At 45.0% G+C, this 21,483-nt stretch overlaps 2 protein-coding genes and 1 pseudogene across 5 annotated transcripts; 1 reads left to right on the top strand and 2 right to left on the bottom strand.

The window, feature by feature from the left end:
* Positions 1–8,303: 8,303 nt before the first annotated feature.
* LOC123182049 (calcineurin B-like protein 7) lies at positions 8,304–11,226 on the top strand. Of its 4 annotated transcripts, XR_006491996.1 has the most exons (11): positions 8,305–8,539; positions 8,673–8,829; positions 8,944–9,026; positions 9,117–9,176; positions 9,364–9,472; positions 9,662–9,714; positions 9,976–10,056; positions 10,144–10,256; positions 10,342–10,550; positions 10,811–10,870; positions 10,962–11,226. XR_006491996.1 is itself a non-coding variant. In XM_044594503.1 (9 exons), exons 2-9 carry the CDS (start codon positions 8,751–8,753, stop codon positions 10,403–10,405), a joined length of 642 nt encoding a protein of 213 aa, XP_044450438.1. In that variant the 5' UTR covers positions 8,306–8,539; positions 8,673–8,750; the 3' UTR covers positions 10,406–11,226. The 4 variants fall into 4 exon arrangements, 1 of the variants encoding a protein (XP_044450438.1); XR_006491995.1 differs by having other exon boundaries at positions 8,304–8,539; positions 10,811–11,226; XR_006491994.1 differs by having other exon boundaries at positions 8,306–8,539; positions 10,342–10,870.
* Positions 10,563–14,423, bottom strand: LOC123182048 (GDSL esterase/lipase 7). Its single transcript, XM_044594502.1, has 5 exons — positions 14,034–14,423; positions 13,584–13,741; positions 13,183–13,422; positions 11,228–11,483; positions 10,563–11,107 (listed from the first exon to the last, which is right to left on the bottom strand). Exons 1-5 carry the CDS (start codon positions 14,323–14,325, stop codon positions 10,878–10,880), a joined length of 1,176 nt encoding a protein of 391 aa, XP_044450437.1. The 5' UTR covers positions 14,326–14,423; the 3' UTR covers positions 10,563–10,877.
* Positions 14,424–17,673: 3,250 nt separating this feature from the next.
* On the bottom strand, positions 17,674–20,563 carry LOC123159270 (MLO-like protein 1; annotated as a pseudogene).
* Between the last annotated feature and the right edge of the window lie 920 nt (positions 20,564–21,483).

Here is a 21,483-nt window from a genome sequence, read left to right on the forward strand (position 1 = left end):
TTCAGGTGGTAGTAGCTCCGGGCATCAGGCTCGCCGCAAGAATCCAGACCGTGCAACAGGTTCCAAGCGTTATCGCTCTTCGGATGTACCATAGGCTACTGCTACTGTTGCTGAGGGTGGCTCGTCTGAGCCGCCAAAACGCAAGGCCAAGGTTCCAACGTCGAAGACCTCCGCTGGGCCCAAGTGTGCTAATCAGATGTCTGCAATGGAGTTCTGTACCAAGAGGAAGCACAATCCCTACCATGTGGATCAGGAGCCTGCTCTTCAAAGCCGTCCGTTCTGGAACAGGTTTCAGCAGTCCATCTATCACGATGTCTTGAAGCAAAAGAAGAACTTGTTTGTGAAGGTCAAGTCTGTCGATCTCTCGCACATGGAGAAGGACTTGCAATACTTTGGGAATGCTCTGCAGAGGTGTGAGGAGTTGGATATCAAGAGGATCATTTCTTTCATCAAGGACTTTGATGCCGAGCTCGTGGCCCGGTTCTTTGCCACCGTTCACTTTGGGCATGATCCGGCCCGCACTCTGACTTGGATGACCAATGGTCGTCTTCTGCCCGCACCATGGAAGGACTTCATGGTCAGCTTATCGTACAATGATAAGGGTGCCCAGACCCCACTTGGGTTTCGCCCTCATAAGGAGATTGCCGCTACTCACAAGGAAAAGCTTTGGCCTTATTCTACCAGGAAGGTATCTGAGACTGGGAAGATTTCTTATGAGCTCTGGCCCTTCCTAGACACCATGCTTCGGATTTTCCGGAACACCCTGTTTCCTCGGGTCGGCAACTTGGATCAGGTGCACTCTTACCTTGTTGACTTGCTTCTATTCTGTCAAGAAGAGCAGGGCTCTCAGCAGGTGCTGGATGTGTCACATGTGATGTGGTCTGAACTTCACTCTGCTATCATGCAGCGCAAGTGCATCATTTATGGACCCTATCTTATGTAGCTTATCGAGGACACTTGGGTAGCCAAGTTTCCAGATGAGGAGCTTGTCACAGACAATATGGTTTCTCATGATATTATCGAGCTGCGTCAGAAGGAGAAGTGGAGTTCGTCTACTCCGGCACCTCCAGTGCAGGAGACAGTCTTATCTGATGCCGATGATGAGGAGGAGGATGGGCAGGAGTATGTGCCCCCATCTGAGGAGCCCTCTTGGGCGTAGAAACTCAAGGAGAAGATGAAGCGTTTGTTCTGCTTTCAGGCCAAGGGCCAGTACAAGGCTCACAAGGAGGCCAAGATGGCTCGTCGTCGTGACAAGGCCATTATGAGACAGGTTGGCCTTGAGGTTGCGGATGGCTCTGAGGAGCGGATCACTGATGAGGAGTCTTGGATCAGACTGCACTGCCCGTGGTCTGACACTGAGGAGGACACCGGAGTTCGCGCTTCTCCCCGTGCTGCAGAGGACTCTGAGAAGGAGGAGGAACATGACTGGTGATGCCATGGAGATCTACTACCATCGTGTCTCGTGTCGTCCCTTTCCCTTTGGTGTCTTGCTGCCAAAGGGGGAGAGTTAGGGATTTGCTTTGGGTTTTGTGTTTGCGTGTTCGTTCGTGTTCGTTCGCTTTCTTGTTTTGTACTCTGTTCGGCTGTGAGTGAGACCATATGGTGTAAGACATATGTGAACCCCCCTATCTTATCTACTTTAGTCTCAAGTTCTCTGTTATCTTGTGAGATGCATCATTACCGGCACTTATATTATTGCTCTCATGCTTGTCCTTGCTTAGCTGTACTTGTTATTATTCTTATATGCAAGGATGTTGCCCGTCTATAAAATATAGGGGGAGTTTGATCCTAAAGATGTGCACATAGCCTTTCATGCTAATTTCCTTGGTGCACACCTCTAGGGGGAGCCCGTCTATATTTTGTAGGGAGTTGGTTTGCTTAATTTCCAGTTACTATATTTTGTGCAAATCCCGTGTTGTCATCAATCCACCAAAAAGGGGGAGATTGTTAGGGCATAATTTTCCTGGTTTGTTTTGGTGATTGATGACAATACATTTGCGGACTAATCATGTGCATTAAGCTTTTCAGGTGATCTAATATAAGGGCACTATGCGATTGTTACCCCTCGAGGACTTCACTTTAGACGAACTATTTTCCCTCGTTTCTTTTCGGTGGAATTGAGTCGTAGGGATAACCGTACTATCAAGAGGGGATCCGTTTCGGAAGAGTATGGGTGGAATCATCACGTAGACACTTTCCTTGCACCCTCGCCTTCTTCCTGCTTCATTGGAGTATCCGTGATGTGCAAAACAAGGGGTGATGTGTGCTAAGCGGTAGTACCGCGGTCAGGGCGGTAGTACCGCCTATCGGCGGTAGTACCGCTTGTTAGTGCCGCTAGTACTACCGCCCCTACTGTGGTCTCGATTTTTCATGTCGGGTTTCCGCAAAGGACCACGCAGGGGAGCGGTAGTAGGGACGGCAGTAGGGCACGGTAGTACCGCCTATTAGCAGTAGTACCGCTCCTACATCCGCTCCAACTGCCGCTCAGCTCGCTGCCCTCCTCTGTTTTCCAGCGGCTGTAGGGAGCGACAGTACCGCTTATCGGCGGTAGTACCGCCCTAGTGTGTGCACTTCTTCTCCCTCAGCCCTAGTTGCCCTATGCCTGCTTGCCACAGCGGTAGTACCGTTGTGGCAGTGGTAGTACCGCTCCGGCAGCGGTAGTACCGCCCAGATGCGGGTTGCGGGCTGCATAACGGTTGGATGTGTCCCCCCACTATATAAAGGGGTCTTCTTCTCCAAGAAGACTTACCTCTTTTCCCCCAAAACTCCATTGTTGCTCCTCAAGCTTATTTTCGCCCGATCTCTCTTCCTAGCCAATCAAACTTGTTGATTTTCTAGGGATTGGTTGAGAAGGCCCAGATCTACATTTCCACCAAGAGAAATTTGATTCCCCCCACTAATCCCTTGCGGATCTTGTTACTCTTGGGTGTTTGAGCACCCTAGACGGTTGAGGTCACCTCGGAGCCATATTCCATTGTGGTGAAGCTCCGTGGTTTCGTTGGGAGCCTCCAATTAAGTTGTGGAGAGAGCCCCAACCTTGTTTTTAAAGGTCCGGTTGCCGCCTTCAAGGGCACCAATAGTGGAATCACGGCATCTCGCATTGTGTGAGGGCGTGAGGAGAATACGATGGCCCTAGTGGCTTCTTGGGGAGCATTGTGCCTCCACACCTCTCCAATGGAGACGTACTTCCCCTCAAAGGAAGGAACTTCGGTAACACATCCTCGTCTTCACCGGCTCCACTCTTGGTTATCTCGTGCCTTTACTTGTGCAAGCTTATTTGTGTTATATCCCTTGCTTGCTTGTGTGCTTGTTGTTGTTGCATCATATAGGTTGCTCACCTAGTTGCACATCTAGACAACCTACTTTGTTGCAAAGTTTAAATTGGTAAAGAAAAGCTAAAAATTGTTAGTTGCCTATTCACCCCCCCCCTCTAGTCAACTATATCGATCTTTTCACCCTCTCTTGTACTTGAGGTGATGTTGACCCCACATGTGTTGCCTCCTATTGTAGAGCACGAGGTTGGCTTTGATGACCAGAGGGATTTGGAGCTCTATGATCGCTTCTCCCCTCGTGTTGGGGCAAGTTTGTTGTCACTACCTGCCTTTCCCTGTGGGCGTACTGGCTCGCTATATGAGGACACTAGTGGAGTAGGGCTTCATGATCATTTCTCCCCTCACTCTCGGGCCATCTCATTGTCGTCTTCCTTTTAGGGTATGGCTATCGATGTGGTTGTGGCTCTGGTGCTGCACATCATGCTCGAGCTTCAGGGTTGTGTGCAGAACCGGTTCTGCCTCTGTTCATCGAGCAAGTCAAGGTGCACTCTTCGATATCTCCGTTGTGCTTTTACGGCCCAGCCAGGCGCTCATCTTCGAGGAGAGCGATGATTAGGATGATGTAGTTGTTGGAAATATGCCCTAGAGGCAATAATATTGTATTATTATATTTCCATATTCATAGTTAAGAGTTTATATTCCATGTTATACTGCTATGATCTTGGAATATGTGATTCAGTTGAAAACTCATATGCACGTGTGGAATGATAAACGGTAACAATAGGTTTTCGGTCTCGCCTCTAAGACTGGCTCAAGTGTTCTTGGTGATCATGTTTTCTGGATCTTAGAATATCGTTCAGTGTAACGATAGTCCTAAAACAACATTGAGGGTATGACGTTAGAAGAACGATCATATTGAATCGACCCAATACTTGTTTGTTATACTTTGTGATTATATCATCTAAAATCATTTGTTATAACACAGAGTGTTAGCATGCATTTTAGTTCCTCTGACCATGAGAGTATCTCGATCACTTCCTACCAGACGGTGGGCTTTGGGGTTGCTCAAACTTCATTTGTAACAAGGTGACCATAACGAAAACTTTCAGGTTCACCGGAAAGTTTGACAAGTGACCGGATAGCTCAAGAGTGGGATTTGCTCCTCCGACGATGGAGCGATATTCTTAGGCCCCTCTCGGTGTGACGGCATCAATCATCGTCTAGCCAGACACAGGTGACTACGTCACGAGGATGCCGGAACATGTCAACAAGAAAGAAGAACAAAACCGGTAACGGGAGCAACGGTACAGTGAGCATGGTGATGACTCAGGAGGATACCGATGCACACCAGGTTTTGTAAAGTATCGTGAAGCAAAGGGAACATCACATTATAACCAAAGGTTCACCCGAATATCATTCCTGTAATCATAGGGACCGATATGGATGTCCATGGTTCCGCTATCGGTGATTGAACGAAGGGGTTTAGTTCATGTCTATGGTTTACTGAACCTACAGGGTCACAAGCTTAAGGTAATCACGATCTGCTGAGTGTTAGTGGGACGAGAGTAATGAGAATATATTTGTGGAATTGTTTCATTAATATCCGGAATAGTTCCGAGAGGTTCCGGAAGCGTTTTGGGGTCATGAGAAGGTTTTCAGTGAATATCGGGTATTTACCGATTAATATATATAGGTGGAAAATGTTTCGGGGATGTTACATTATATATATATAATGCTCTAAAAATGATTAGAACAAATATATATTTAATTTAATATCAATGGGCCTAATAAGGCCAAGAGGTGGAAGGAAACTTGAGCCAAAAAGGCCCAAGTAAGAAAGTGTCTCCCTTCCTTTGATGTTAAATTATATATATAATGCTCTGAAAATGTTTAGAACAAATACATATTTAATTTAATATCAATGGTCCTAATAAGGCCAAGAGGTGAAAGGAAACTTGAGCCAAAAAGGCCGAAGTGGGAAAGTGCCTCCCTTCCCTAAGGAAGGGGGCCGAATAGGAGTAGGGGAGGAGTCCTACTCCTCCTCTCCTTAGTTGGACGCCCCAAGGAGGGTTTCCCTCCTTGGTGGCAGCCCTCTCTCTCCCCTCTAACTTATATATAGTGGAGGTTTGGTGCCCAATTGATACACACAAGTTTTGGAGCCTCCTCTAGTTGATCTAGTGCACGTTCTAGTTGGTCCTAGTTGACTAATTAGAGCAAGCCCTAGCCACCTCTAATCCTCATAATTAGAAGCCTCTTGTGGTTCTAAACTCCTCCCTCTAATTCTCCGGCGACGATTAGCTCTGGATGGCAAAGCGCTGCCGGATTGTGAAGACCATACGCTTGCAACCAAGTAGACAGGTCATGCTTTCGGTCTTCTATTCGAGGGATCGTCCGAGGGTGGTTCACGGGATCGTCATCGACGTTCGAGGGACTCCAAGTACGATCTACACCGACTCATCTACTTCCGCTGCAGTCTCGAAGTCGGTAACGATCATTGATCACAACTGTTATGCATCTTCATATTGTTCCTGGGTGATCGTAGGGCAAATTATTTTGTTTTCTACTACGTTTCCCAACAGTAGTCTCTCACTCACCTCGTGGTTTCTGTAGGTTACGAGGTTGTTGCATCCTAGTGTTGTTACTTGTGCCCGTGGCTCTCTTTGGAAAACAGATTTGTAGTTTCCTCACTACTTTGGTTGATGCTAACCTTGGATCGGACCAGATGATTGGTTGTCTTTTGAAGGGGAACACCATCACGGATAACAGCTAGAGAGGCGAGGCTAGCCCTCGACCCCACCTTGAAGGAGAAAGCAAGAAGAGTGTCTCTACATGAAAGGCGTATGTGGTTACTTGACGGATGGCTCTCAGTGTCTTGGCCCGTCATCATGGCACTCTTTAGCTCGATCAAGTGCCAAGTGATAAGGCACCTGGGTATCACCTCTACATGAAAGGCGTATGTGGTTACATGAAAGGAGTCTTCTTCAAGAAATGTTAGGATACCACCAAGTGTGGCATCATGAGGGTGATACACCTCTTTGACTCACTCCACACTTCAAATCTTCATTAGCTCAACTCCACAAAATGTTGTGCACTTGCCCAAGAAGGAAGAGGTGGAGGGGATTTCCGACTATAGACCCATTAGCCTTATCCATGTGATTCCCAAGATTATTGTGAAGGTGATTTCCATTCATCTTGGCCCACACATGAACACCCTCGTCTCCAACATCCAAGAGCCTTTATCAAGAGGATAAGTACTCATGACATCTTCATGCATGTTCGGAACCTTGTCTGTCGGCTTCACTGGAGCAAGACTCCATCCGTACTCTTCAAGTTCGATATCCGCAAGGCTTTCAATTCGGTCAAATGGGAATACATCCTAGATCTCCTCCAATGGAGAGGGTTTCCAAGCAAGTTTAGAGATTGCATCACGACGCTACTTTGTAGTTCCTCATCGAGGATACTCTTGAATGGTGTGGTCGGCTCCGCATTAAACATGGGCGGGGCTTTCGTCAACGGTGCACCCTCTTCCCCCTCATCTTTATCATCGCGATCGAGCCTCTACAACAAATCCTCGAATTGGCAACGCGGAAGGGGCTCCTTCACAAGATTTCGAGGGAGGGGTGACATGGTGAGATCCTCCCTCTATGTGGATGATGTGGCGGTGTTCATGTCACCAATTAGGAGAGATATTGACAATCACTCGGTCATTTTGAAAGGTTTTGGTAAGGTCACGGATGTATGCACCAACTTCCATAAAAGCTCGGTGGTTCCCATTTGTTGCAACCACTTAAACACTGGAAATATTCTTCAAAGTTTGTCAGCAACTAGAACATCATTCCCATTGAGATATTTGGGCCTTCCTATTTCGGTATGGCAACTCAAGAAGGTGGACCTCCAATTTGACTGAATCTTGCTCACCATCATTATGTGCGAGGCAAACCTTTGGATCACCGCGGATGCCAAGAAGCTAGTGACAATTATATTGTGGGAGTAATCATTGATGTTTGCATGAGGGACAGTTGTAACACAAACAAACTAAATTTTCCTTTTTCTTAATTAATAGATGAGGCAAAGCTTATGTCTCCATTTCGGAAGAAGAAGAACATTTCTCACCAACCCAATGAATTTGCACTAGGCATATGTAACCGTCACAGTTCGTCACTGTCAACGACTTCTGGATGCAGCTGACAGGACTAAGTAAACATTCTCTATCACTCCTCTGTTTCAAAATAAGTTTAATCAAGTTAATATTAAAATATCTTTCGCAAAAAAAGGTTATATTAAATATATTAACATGTATACTGTACAACATAAAAACACTTGACATTGTAGATCTTAGCAGATTTTATAGACTTGGTTAAACTTTAAAAGGTTTGAATTAAGACAATCCTGGAATTTCAATTATTTTAGAGCAGAAGGAGTAGCACGGTTGTACTGCACATACCTTTTCTTTTCCGTCGGATTATACAAACTGATTTTCTCCCCATCTTATGACCTGAACAAAACAGCACGCGTCACCCACGCTTTTGATAGATACAAGCCGACGTTGACAATTTTTGTATGGAGCAGTACACCTCATGGTAGTTGTAGTCTTGTAGACATCTTGGGTAGGGAGGCCAAGCCTAGCGTACAAGCAATTACGAGTATTTCTTTTCTTTTTTTGGTTTAACAGTGGTATACGTAATTCTTTCTCTCTCTCTCTCTCTCTCTCTCTCTCTTTTGTGGTTCGACAGTGGTACTAGCAATTCTTGCCCTCATGGTTGATGCCTTAACACATAGTTCCTCCGTTCCAAAACTTTTTTAAGTTTGACCAAGTTTATAAAAAGAATTACTACTAATATCCACAACCTCAAATACTCTCTTCGTCCGGAAATACTCGTCGGTGAAATGGATTACAAGTATTTTGGGACGGAGGGAGTACATATAGTAGGAACCTAGTAGAACTTGAAATATTTGAAACGGATGGAGTACTACTTATATGGCCTGTATTCCATAGTGAAAAGAGGGAATGCATGGATGTGATGATCTTGCTGCATGCAAGTCAACTCTCGCCTTGTCCTGTGTGTTGTCACCTGTCAGTACTACAATATTCTGTGCCGCACTTGTGACGTAGGTCCCTGTTGGCTGTTGCTGCGCACGCGCATAAATATATGGTTGTCCTTCTTCTAGCTCCTCCTTCCCCGTCAATCTTTCTCCCGAGCCACCTGCAGATCTTTACCAGTGTGGATCGAACAAAGCATAAGTATCCTTTGTTTGTTGTTTCCCAGGTGAGCTTTGTGTCTTGGTGTTTCCCTGTTGTTTCTTGGCTATTTCGCTCTCGCTGGATTTCCCTTTTCCAGGTAAAATTTTATAATAGATTGGTTTTGTGTTGATACCAATGTCTTTGCCCTTTTGTCCTAGGTGTGTTTTCTTCATCCCCTTTCTGCGAAAGACGATTGTTAACTGTAAGCAAAAGGCTGGGCTTGTGAGCTGGTCTGTATGGGATGTGCATCATCAAAGCAGTTCAGACGAGCTCCACCGCATGAGGATGCGGCTCTTCTGGCCAAAGAGACCACATGTGAGCTTCTGTTTTTCTTTCTGCTGATTTATTTGTTCAGTGCAAAAATGAGCCCAGCATACGTTTCCGCTGCCGTTTAATTTCTATTAATTTCTTCCCGCATGCATGACGCAGTTTCTTTGAATGAAGTGGAGGCCCTCTACGAGTTGTTCAAAAAGATTAGCTATTCTATATTCAAGGATGGGCTTATTCACAAGGTACCTATCTTGTCTTGCTCATCATCTTCTTTTAGTTAGGCTGCAAATTCACGATGTGGTCAATTTGCAAACTGCCATTTTGTTCAACAGGAGGAGTTCCAACTTGCTCTCTTCAGGAACAGCAACCGGAAGAACCTTTTCGCTGATCGGGTCAGTCTATAATTTTCACACCACTCCAACGCTCCGAATAGCTGTAATTTCTCGGGCGATTTGGGTGTCCTTTAACTTTGGCGTGACAGCCTGAATATTACCTGCCTGACTGTAAAATTGTTCCAAACTTATGCACAAATATCTCGGATCAGACCGACCTGTTTATATTTGTATTTGACTAGTGCAGATATTTGATCTGTTTGATCTGAAGCGAAATGGTGTGATTGAATTCGAGGAGTTTGTTCGGTCCCTCCACATTTTTCACCCGGATACACCCATGGCAGACAAGATTGCATGTACGAAGCCAGCCCCTTTTCCTCCCAATGTTCTTTTGTGTGTGAGTGTGTGAATGTTTTAAGAAATGACTGGCATATTTCATAAATTCCGGGTGTGATTCAGTAGCAGTAGCCTGGTATATATATTTGGGAGGACTTCTGTCTGTATATGCTTCTCCTATCTGACATCTGAAGGATTCCTTCTCGCAGTTGCATTCAGACTATATGACCTGCGAGGCACCGGCAGCATTGAACGTGAAGAGGTCTGCATCTTTTGTACTGAACTGAATTATTCTGCACATAATCTTGTCTACTGAACATACTACTTCAAGATGTTTTTAACATACTACCAGTCTACCACACACTCGATTTGCCGATTTAGATGCTTATCCTTGAGCTCTGTCAGTACATTTTGTTTCACTGGAAAAATAACACAAAACCAATTATATGCACCAAGTATAGCACGCACACTACCTTCACAATTTGACAGTTTGAGCACTTACCGAAACTGGTCGTTCATGCAGTTGAAGGAAATGGTGCTTGCAATCCTGAATGAATCAGACCTACTTCTTTCTGATGATGCTGTCGAACAGATTGTAGATCAGGTACATACACCACATCCAGATGAAATGTTGCTGCGCAAGAATCGTTGACACTATGAATGCATTTATGCTAACTTACAATTCTGACAGACATTCAAGCAGGCAGACCTGAACAGCGACGGGAGGATAGATCCCGACGAATGGAAAGAGTTTGCAAGTAAGAATCCAGCCTTGCTGAAGAACATGACTCTCCCGTACCTGAAGTAAGTAGCTCTATATTTTTCAGCTTTGGAAAACAATGCCTGAGAACATTACTCTTGACTGACAGCTGAGCATGTTGTGATGCAGGGACATAACCATGTCATTCCCCAGCTTTGTTGTCTACTCTGGAGCCGGCGACGAAGAGTTGTAGCAGTAGCAGCCATCTGCACAAGCATCTGTGACTCTGACCTCTCAAGTCTCAGGCATACAGCATCATGTTCACAGTACAAATTTTTGGATTATGAAACACCGCTTTGTAGCAGAAACTGCAATAGCAGAATGTGCGCTGAGAAATGGTACACATCAGCTCAACAGCTGGGCAATTTATTTATTTTGTCACCGAATGGGCTGATCTCTCTCATACTTACATTTGCAGTATCTAACAGTTTGGCCATATAGATTCTTCATGGTGCATTTACAGGCGAATATACGTGCATTTAACCTGAACTGTCAAAATCTGACTACTGAACTCCGTGACTCTCGATATACATTTCACTCAAAATTTGACTATTGAACTCCATGACTCTTGACACACATTTCACTGTCCGACTCGCAGAAGTTCTTTGTCGAAAATGAAAACACAGAAGTTGAGCAAGTAACTGCAATGACGATCCAGGTTGGTTCTACTGCTTCAGCTTCACCATCTCCTGCAAGTTCACTGGATAGCACATCCTGGTGTGCTCACCAGACCACACGTTTTCTGCCAGGATCCGGTTCACAGCATCGGTCGGGTGGAATTCATCCCACCACACATGGCTTGACGCGTCGCTGCACGCCATCTGTGGAAGAACACAGATGAATAGCCCGCCATACTTGCCAAGCCCACAGCAAGCATCAGTGGTGGTCAGAAAGCCTGCAGTTGCAAGTCCACCAAAAATGAGAAGACTTAGCACTCCATTTAAATGTACTACAAATGTTACAGTTGCGAACCGGCACGCAATTTAAATGCAGTACTAATGATGCATTTACTCACCATAGCGGTCACGGTTCTCTAGTATGTCCACTGACCCCTCAAATGTATCACAGTAGCTGATCATCGAGTCTGGGTACTGGCGGATGAACTCGCTGGACATGTATCTCAGCCCATAGTTGAACTCGATCACGACGTTGTTGATGTAGTCGATGCATTCCCCATTTTGGCTGCCGTAGTCTGAGAGGAAGTGAGGGGCACAGCCAACAGGAGGAAGGCCCATCAGCACGACCTTTCGGACGTTGATATTGTACAGATTCTGCATAAATCATCATTGTCAGAAGGTAGTAGGAGACACATGAGTCCAGAACTAGTTTAGACATCAAAAGTGGAGTAATCTGACAAGAACCACATGTATAGAACTAAACAGTAATGGATGCAAAATGGCAATTAATTTGCTACGGTACTGCGAAGAATAAAGAAACCGAAGCAATCCATTACAATTTGCATCAGCATATAAATGAGATTATGGAATAAACACAAAGAAAATTTCTACATACAACAAACTACTGGTATATGCATCTTCAATCACCATGCATCACATGTTCTGCTCAAGATTAGGTAACAGAGATAAATTAGGCATAGAGAATCAAATGATCCATGACACATGAACTGAGAAGCACACTTGTACCATGGTCAGATCATGAACAGTTCAATGCAGCGAGATAAATGTGCAAGGTGTTATACAGTTATAGCTGAAAGTACAACAGACTGTTTTTTTTTTAGTTTTTAAGCAACGAGCCTCCTCATCGATTTCCATTAAAGAAACCGGCATAGTTCTACAGAGTATGAGAAACATTAAAGACACAAAACAGGAAGCTAAACCTACAAGCATACAGGTAAAGCAACTACCAGGAACCAACAGCACGCAGGCAGATCAAACACGACGATCAAGCATGAGCTCCAGAAATTACAGACCAGTGAAAATACATCAAGTTCCACAGATAAAACACTGCATCCTAGAACGAGGGTTCCATCCATGAACTCTGAAAGTACAACAGACTTAACTTGAACCCAAAACAGATGGTAGCACAAAAAAAAGTGCAGCCTGAGCATTTCAGAATATATCACATTTTAAGATAGTATGCTGTGGTGTAGCTCGGGTAGCATGAGTAGCACCTTGTGCAGTTTCAGTTTTTCAGTTGGGCTGCCTTTTGTATTGCTTCGTTTTCAATAGTTTAGGACTTCTGCTTTTCAGGGTTGTATTTGCTTTGCTTTGCATCATCATGACGCTTTCTTCTAATATACAACAACACACATTTAAGTGTGCGTTTGAGAGAAAAAAAGTTTTAAGACAGTATAATGTCAGTTTTGTTTGAGCCCATGTTTGCCTTACCAAAAAGTTAGGCCAAAATTTTGGTCAAAGTTGTGCTGGTCCATGAGTTGGCCAATGTTGGAAAGGAAAATGAACTAGAGTTGGCCAATATTGGCTATTGGCATGCAAAAAAATTGGAGATAAGTTTTGGCTACCATCCAAACATACCCTTACATAGCAACCAAACACCATTACACCTCATTGTAGAATCGGGATCATCAATCCAACCATTTTTATTTCATATTTTATCAAAATGCCGCATCTAACATCAGTCTGAAACATTTTGCAATCGCAATACCTGTGCAATATTGAAAGAAATAACCCCAAATTCGACAGTAAGAACAATGGGATTATTCCATCTGTGAACTGCAAACCATAGGTGAAGCCGTTGATGTTCTAGAACTGCAAACCAACAAGGAAACCTCATTCATTTAAATCACTTTCATGTGTTAATTTCCCAGATAATGGTTTTCTAGTGTATCCACACAAGAAACTACGTTATGTCCAAAACGAAATTCGTAGTTACAGAGATCCCTGACTACGTGTGGTGCATCTCCACAAGTAAAACAATGCACAACACACTGATAATCAAAAAGGAGGCGAGCAATGGTACACATAACAAACTGAGGAGCAAGAAGCACACCTTGATTTCCTGCCTCACTGCATTAACAAGGAGCTGATTGAACTCCCATGGGAGGTAATGCATCTGCACGCCTGACACATTGCGCAGGTAGTAGTGGATGAAGTCGTTGCTCCCGATCGACACAAAGAATACCGACCTCTTGAACAAGTCGACTGTAGCTGCCTCCCCAAGAGCCAGCGCCAACTGCTCATATGTGTCCTCAACCTGCTGCACCTGCTGGGTCAGCGACACGTGCATCCCCTGCAAGCGCGACCAAAATCGCAAAAACCCCAACCGATTAGCATCAAATTTGGTGTGAAGAAACCACAGATTGACAGCAGAATCATCCCCAAACAGATCTCTCGACAGCACCAAGACGTTATAAGATTGACGCAGTTATCGGGAGCGGTGGGAGAACGGACCAGCTCAGAGCCACTGCTGGAGAGAATGCCGGCTGCCGCGGAAGCGTAGTTGACTCCTTGGATCATTCCGCCGATGTTGATGAGGCCAACGCTGCCGACGCCCATGCGCATGCTCTGCTCGAGGTACGGAGGCACGAAGGGAAGCCCCAGCTTCTCCGCTGTGGTACAGCAACAAAAGGGGTCAGAAATCAAGAGAAGGGAAACTAGGAATATCACATGGGGCTGCCATACTCCTGCGGATTCAGACCACAGCAGCGACAGAAGATTACACGGAACAATCAAGCAGAAGAAACAATCATCAGTAGTCACGATGAACCATGGAGGCCTAATAAACCGAAACGATCCGCATCTGGAAGCAAGGACGCGCAAAATCGAGAAACCAGCACCGCACCAATGATCCATGGAGAAACCGAGAGAAGCGAGGAGACACCGAGGTCGCGGGCAACGCACCGAGGTAGTCGACGGGGATGCGGCCGTTGGAGAAGCGTCCGGTGGGGCGGTGGGTGTCGAAGTCCCGGCCGTAGGGCTCGCGGTCGGCGCGGGCGAGCGTGCCGAGGTAGTTGTTGGTGCCGACGTCGGACGTGGAGTCGCCGATGACGAAGAGCGCGGGGACGAGCGGGGTGGGGGGCGCCGACGGCGGCGCGGACCGGGAGGTCGAGGCGGCTGCGGAGAGGGGTAGAGCGGAGAGGAGGAGAAGGAGGAGGAGGAGGAGGCACACGAGGTGAGCGAGGGAAGGCGCCATTTCCGGCGAGGCGGTGGCGAGTTCGCGCGCTCTGGGTTGGGAAAGGTGGGGGAGAAGACCGGTCTGGTTTATGGAAGAGGATGGATGGACTCGCCGCAGACTCGAGTCGCTAACCACAGTGAGGATGGAGGAAAAGGCCTCCATTTGGTGGGCTAGGGCTGTGGAGCAAACAGTACCGGAAATGGGCCCTTCTCAGCCGATTGATGCACGGCCCCTTGGCCTGTTTCATCTCCTTACTTGATCTCCAAGAATGACAAAACGTATAAGAATTGTCTAAAAAAACCGTATAAGGGAAACTCTCTTCTTTTTTTCCCCATCAAAAAGAAGAAGAGAATTGGTCAATTTATAAGGAAAACTGGTCAAAAGCCTGATAGATTGGTGCTAGGGTGCTCAAAGTTGTCTATTGCCCGAGAGTTGATTTTCTATAGTTCGAGGTGGGGTCACACCCCACACAAATTTGTCATGCTGTCGTGCATGACAAATGTGTTCTGCAACAAGGATTTATTAAGAGGATAGGGACAAGAGAGCAAAGTAACATCTAGAATGAGCAATGGACACGGGAACGTCTACTGCGATTGTACAGTATTAAAAAAAATGAACAATGGCTACCTAGAAGGGGGCATTTCAGTCGATACGTTGCTTGACCAGCGATGGTGAGCAAGTTCATTTTCTCTTCCTCGGTCGAGTGGGAAGTTCAAAAGTTGCAGCAGCAATTTTACCTATGGATGGTGAGAACATGAGGACCATCCCACTACCAACTAGAAGGCAAAATGATTTTTGGGCTTGGCTCCATGATAAAAAGAGGTTTCTTCATTGTTCGGTCAACATATAATATGCTTATGGTAGGACCAAAGTTATCGATTGGAGGTGGTGAATAGGAGATTTAACAAATCTTCAAAAAATACAATCCTTCAAAGAAAGAGCCATTGTAACAAATCAACACACACTAGTATAAAAACGACATTAGAAGTGAAAGGACCTACATGTCGCCTAGAGGAGTCTTATGGATTTGACTTTATCATAATGTGGAGTTAAACTAAATGGATACTTTTCAAGCATAGATCCTAAATATGCTAGGCTCAATTAAATGCACCAACAACCTACACTAAACAAGATAAGCACTTAAAGGAAACTAGCAACAAGGGTGACAACTACTCGCCTTGAGCTCGAAAACATATATCGTGAGGCAAAAGAAATATAGCACATGCCACATTGTCAAGGTTTGTCAAATGATTTTACACACATGGGAGTCGACACATTCTGTTGGAAGGCACTATCGACTGATCGAGTCGGATGGGATCCGAGTCATGTTCATGTGTACAAGTTCCAAACAAGTTGCAGTAGGCTAGAGCTAAAACTCATAAGATCTTCAAATCAACTCATGGTTCTGGCATGTGGATAGCTAACTTCATGCACTCATGTCCATTGCTAGTTCTTTGGAGACATTCCACTCCTTCGAAACTTCTTTTATGGACTCCTCCCACATGTCAAGTTTGATTTACCCCGACCTCTATTGACATTATCAGAACGCTTTAATGGCCCGCTATGCACTGGAGTTTCTAGAGGTCTCCGTTGAATATGCTCAAACCATCTCAGATGATGTTAAACAAGTTTCCCTTCAGTCTGTGCTACCCTAACTCTATCATGTATATCATCGTTCCAGGCCCGATCCTTTCTTGTGTGGCAATACATCCATCTCAACATGTGCATTTTTGCTACACCCAACTATTGAACATGTCGACTTTTAGTCAGCCAACACCCAATGCCATACAACATTGCGGATCGAATCGTCGTCCTATATAACCTTCCTTTTGGCTTTGTAGACTACAACCTCTTGATGACGATCTCTTTATAGCAACGGTGATCAAAATGGATAATTTGAAGTTTCGTTTCGGATGAAATCGCCAAAAACTGTGTTCTCACATGTCACAAGTGTACCCCTTGCAACTAGCATGGTACACAAGACACGTTGTTGGAGGAACCTCGCCGGGAGCGCAGTAAGCAAGACATCCCAACCCCCGGAAGGGAACCTGTCAGGGCCCACGACGTCTATAGGCTTCCCTAGGTTGGCTTGATTGCCCCTATGTCCTCGAGGTCGAACACAAAGAAAATCGAAGAACGAGGAAGAAAAAAACAAGGGTAAAGGAGAAAATGTAAAAGATAAAAGTGATAGATTGGTGTGATGATTGTGTGTTGTTGTTCAATTGACCATCACCTCTCATCTATATATGAGGCAGTTGGACTTATCACACAAGAAAATGACTCCAATTCTAGTTTGGACTAGTGGGTTAGGTCAAAATGTTGTCACGTTGCATCTTGTGGAGGTCGCATATGACCTTGGATTGAGATGATCCAAAAAAGCAAATTTGTTTGTTTCGACGAGGAGAATAACTTTCATGTTGAACACTTTTTGTTTGAAGCATTCTTGAAGCTGATATATCATGCTTTATATCAGACATGTATCACCCATGGCTAGACCAGATGGCTGTATTTTAGCCTTGGTGGTTGCATATTAATTCAGATGGACATGACCTAAAAAGAAAAAATTCAGTTTGAATGAGAGACGAAGAACTTTCGTGTTGAGCATTTTTTGATTTGAGTCCATCTTAAGGGCGGTGTATGCCATGCCTCACACCACACATGTATCAATATGTGTGGGGTCAGACGACCAAATTTTGGTCAAGAAAAATATTAGGCCTGACAATTTTTGCTATAGAAGTTGCATACGACCTTGGACTCAGATGGTCCAAAAGGCAAAATCATTGGGCGATATTTTCATGAGAAAATCTTGAGGATGCAACCATGGAAGCCAAAATAATGGTGTCAACAAGAGATTGGTGAGTTTGGGTGCTCGGGAGGGGGAAAGTAGGGGTGGATGCTGACGATGATGAAGATCATATTAGGGATGGAGGGATAGCCGGGAATGGTGGCGCACTGTAACACCCACCTTACATGGGGGAGGGAGCAGACGGTTAGGCCATAGAAGGATGGCGACTGGAGGAGTTAGATGCCATTATCAAAGGGAGTAGGAAGATGAACTCGATCAGAATCAGACGGCTCGGAAAATCGACCGAAACACATATTTTTTAGTTGATGTCCGACATAGGTGGTCCATGAGAAAATTATCACCAATCGGGATGAAACGACGCTAGAAGCGGTCGAAGCAGCGACAGTTTTAGGCACCGTGGCTATGAGAGATAAAAAATTTGGACCGAATTTCTTTTCTGACCTTATGACCGCAATGTTTTACGGCTGCAAGAAGTAAATCTATCTAAATGTTTTCATGCAGCAGCAAAATAGACATCATAGCCATTTCTCTAGACAACACTACTCACTACCGGTATTGCATCATTCTATGCTTTCACCAGCATCGTTGCCTTCCCGCGCTGGTCGTTTCGTCATTTCAATCTTAGTAGAAGGCCCAGCTAAACTGACGGTGCTCGTCGATTTTGCCGCGCCATTGCTATTCTTGAATTCCTTCTTCATCTGAGCCTTCTGAGCCCAACCCAGGACACCCGGTTGCACATGCTCATTGAAGATCTTCTTGTAGAAGCTCCCCATCTTTGCACATAACAAAGGAGAACATGTGTCAACAATCAGTGTTGAGGTTCAAATTTTTTTTATGATGTCAAAATATGGTCGTACCTATGTTACAACTGCATATAGAGGCAGGGTGTTGTAGCTGTAGAGAAGTTGAACAATGAGCCTGCAAGTGCAAGGATACATGGATGCGTCAGTTCAAGAACAAAGTCATGTCCGCTTTTTCCTATGGGAAAAGAAGTTGGAGATGTGTGTGAGGTACCCAATCACAAGCCTCGGCACAATGAAACCAACTTGCCCCATGATGTAGGAGTTGAATGCATAGGTGGTTTACAACAGAAATGGGGTAAACGAATCAGTCATTAGATCCTAACTGAACGTAATTTGAAACCAGCGCCCCCTCAAGATGCTCACCAGTATCCAGAAGAAGAATGCAATCTCAAAGGCATTCTGGAAGACGATGAAGTGGATCAGGAACAAGACGACCCTCGGCCGGCCGAACCAGAAGTGGTCATCCGATGGCTTCACGATCAAATCGCCCTCAACCGCGGAGTGCTTCTCAGCTACATCCTGGGCTAATTGAGCTATGACATGCCCCAACTTGGTGCACATGGCTAGAAGAAGCTGCAGGGAGAATAGAGAGTGAGCAAGGGCAGTATAAGAGTGTTGGGATATCCTCCTCATGTGGGCTGTGAGGAGATGACCATTTGAGGCCTTTTAGGCAGCCCAAAGAGGTGCAGAAGCACATTACCCATTAGGGTTATGACCTAGGGTCATTTTGGACTTTGCACGTGAGTGGATGGGGATGCTTTACCCTCCATCTAGCAGCCACCACCAAGTGTGACGAAAATCGGTTCATCCTCCAAGGGAGAAGAAGAGAGAAAACCAGGAGAGAAAGGGAAGAGAGGAAGATTGAAGGAAGAAGCAAAGGGAGATCCTCCCCAAGGTTGTGATGGTCTAAATCCACTACCTTGTCTCCTTCAAGTTGCGGTTCCACCATCTTTGGTGAGATTGTTCCAATCCCTAGCTCTTGAGCCCCAAATCTTGTTGTGTTCATCCAAGATTCAGAAACCTTGATGTATGAGACCCTCTAGTGCTATCTAGAGAAGAACTTCTTGTATACCACATTCGATAATAGTGGAAGAGGATTTGGGTGGCTTCGTCCCATGGTTTTTTCCTCAAGTTGGAGGGGGTGGTTCGTAAATCTGGTGTCTCTGTGCTATCTGCTTGCTGCTGAAATTCTGGGTTGAGAGCACATAGGGCTTGTCCTAGTTGCTTGCTGAAATCAGCTAGTACTTGTCCTGCCTGGCTGCTGGTTGCACCCATGACATGTCCTAGGTTCAATTTGAACCAACCTAGTATCTCCATATATGGTTGATGCATATGTTTCCTTCCATGCTAAGCAATGATCCTTGAGTTAGTACATGATGTGGTGCTGAGATTACTTTGTTTTTGCTGTAGTTTTCAATTAAGTACAAGTGCATTTGTGTGCTAATTCCCAAGAAAGAGGCTCATAGCGAATGTTTAAGATAACACATTATTATATATGCACTTACAGTGAGGGGAATGAACGCAATCCAAAGGTATGTGTGCCACCCTATAGATTAGCAAAATGTGGTGTAAGAGAGCTTCAAGAAGACTAAATAATGAAATATATTACTAACAAGGTTTAGGAAACCATCTTGCGGACCAAACATCCTATGAAAGGTTCTCAGTTTTTTCGCCCATTACCAGCGTAACTGCTAAAGAATCTAATTCAAATTTGGAATCTGTAAACATGTCATGATTGGTTTTTTCTTCTTCAAACTGGAAGCATTTAGGACCACATTTAAAAAAACTGAAACTAGGTCGAACATAGAGTTATTGCAGTGCATACAAGTGCTGTTCAGAAAAGATGATTGCAACTTACCATTAACATTCAGCAACAGAAATATCACCACAAAGAACCACAAGTACCAGCTAAAGGAGAATAGAAACGGCATGATTTGAGCTAACTTACATACAAGACCAGCTTGGAACAATATAGAAACTCGTGTGATCAGTGGCAGAGCTTGATGAAGATATTTGAGGGGGCTAATCAGAGTTGAGAGGGCAAAGAAGATAAGTTATGCATGAACTCAGAAAAATCTTTGATATTCAAGCCTAATAATATTAGGGGTACACTTAAGAGTTTTCCTCGAGTAGGGGGGGGGGCAACGGCCCCATTTGGCCCCATCAAGCTCCGCCACTGTGTGTGATACTCTTTGCTCACCTTATCCCAACCACCTTCTTAAAATCAGACTCTAAAACCCACAACATGTATTTATGGAAATTGAATTTCAGGTTTCCGCGGCAATGGTTCTGCAATCCAAAAAGCTACGCTTACCATGATTAAACCAAGACGCATTGTGGTGTAGTCGGTTTTACTTACCAATCCATAGAACTGCTTGAAAAAAGAATGATGCATGGGAAATGGAAAAAGGGGGGTAATTAGTTTGTCGTGTACACTTTCAGTACTAGATAAAAATAAAGCCTTTCCTATAAGGCATAACTAGACTAAAAGTTTTCATATGTCATAGAAACTTTACTAGTCCATGCAATTTCACAACATAAATCAAGTTTGTTACAACACCTCATGATTGCTTACCAACCAACTCAATATTATAGAATCTTTGCCAATACCCTTAAAATGCTCCCTGATGAATTCGAAATTGCGTACATGGTGTTAAAGTAATATTATGGTGCATTACTTGTATACCACGTTCTGGTAGGGATAGGAACCTTTATTGTTATTTAGTTGGTTTATCTCTATATCCCTCCTATAAGATCTCCTCTCTCTCTCGGTTAGGATTCCTAACCGAAACCCTTCTGTAATCACCACGACTAGATCAATATAAACTCATGCGGGCTCCCCTATTGGGAGTTGGGACGCTTTACCCATCTTGACATGGTATACAGAGCCTCCTTCTTCCATCACATCTAGCAAGCCCCTCACCATCGCAACAATCATCATCCTTCATCTTCCGCCTTGATCCGCAATGTCCTCCTCCACCCAAGTCTCTTCCCATGGCCTCAACTACACCACATCCGAACCTATGAATCGAACCAACTTTGTCCTTTGGAAAGCCCAAATTTGCTCCCAAATCAATGGGGCATGGCTATATGGGTATATCGATCAATCCACACCCGAACCCACCCAGACCATCATAACCAAGAGTTCCGACGGGAAAGAACAGATCGTTCCCAACCCCGGCTACAATCCCTGGCTTGTCCAGGACTAGCAGATCGTTGCCTATCTCCCCCAAAACTTCTCCAAGGAAGTTCTCGTTGAAGTCGCATCCCTAGGAAAGTCTCACGCGATCTGGTTAGCACTCGCGAACATGTTCGCCGCCCAATCCCACTCCCACACCAACAATTGCCGCATCGCCCTCTCAAACGCCCAAAAAGGCTCGCAGAGTGCGACTACTTACTTTGGTCACATGCGAGCCCTCTCTGATGAGCTCGTTGCAGCTGGAAAACCCATCAAGGATGACGAGCTTTTCTCCTTCATCATTGGGGGGGCTCGATATGGATGTCCGTGTGGAGCCTCTGACCGTGGATGATCTCTTCGGCATGGTCTCAAATTTTCGACTAGCGCGT

Source organism: Triticum aestivum, chromosome 1D, assembly GCF_018294505.1.
Source record: "Triticum aestivum cultivar Chinese Spring chromosome 1D, IWGSC CS RefSeq v2.1, whole genome shotgun sequence".
NCBI classification, from domain to species: domain Eukaryota; kingdom Viridiplantae; phylum Streptophyta; class Magnoliopsida; order Poales; family Poaceae; genus Triticum; species Triticum aestivum.

Bases quoted from the DNA above. Each gene is read 5' to 3' on its own strand.
- LOC123182049 (XM_044594503.1), top strand. From the start codon at position 8,751: ATGGGATGTGCATCATCAAAGCAGTTCAGACGAGCTCCACCGCATGAG. The intron at 9,177-9,363 runs GTCAGTCTATAA...TGACTAGTGCAG, and splicing joins AGAACCTTTTCGCTGATCGG to ATATTTGATCTGTTTGATCT. The intron at 9,715-9,975 runs GTCTGCATCTTT...TCGTTCATGCAG, and splicing joins GCAGCATTGAACGTGAAGAG to TTGAAGGAAATGGTGCTTGC.
- LOC123182048 (XM_044594502.1), bottom strand. From the start codon at position 14,325: ATGGCGCCTTCCCTCGCTCACCTCGTGTGCCTCCTCCTCCTCCTCCTT. The intron at 11,484-13,182 runs GTGTGCTTCTTG...TGATTTATGCAG, and splicing joins CAGTGAGGCAGGAAATCAAG to AATCTGTACAATATCAACGT. The intron at 11,108-11,227 runs GTGAGTAAATGC...TTGCAACTGCAG, and splicing joins AGAGAACCGTGACCGCTATG to GCTTTCTGACCACCACTGAT.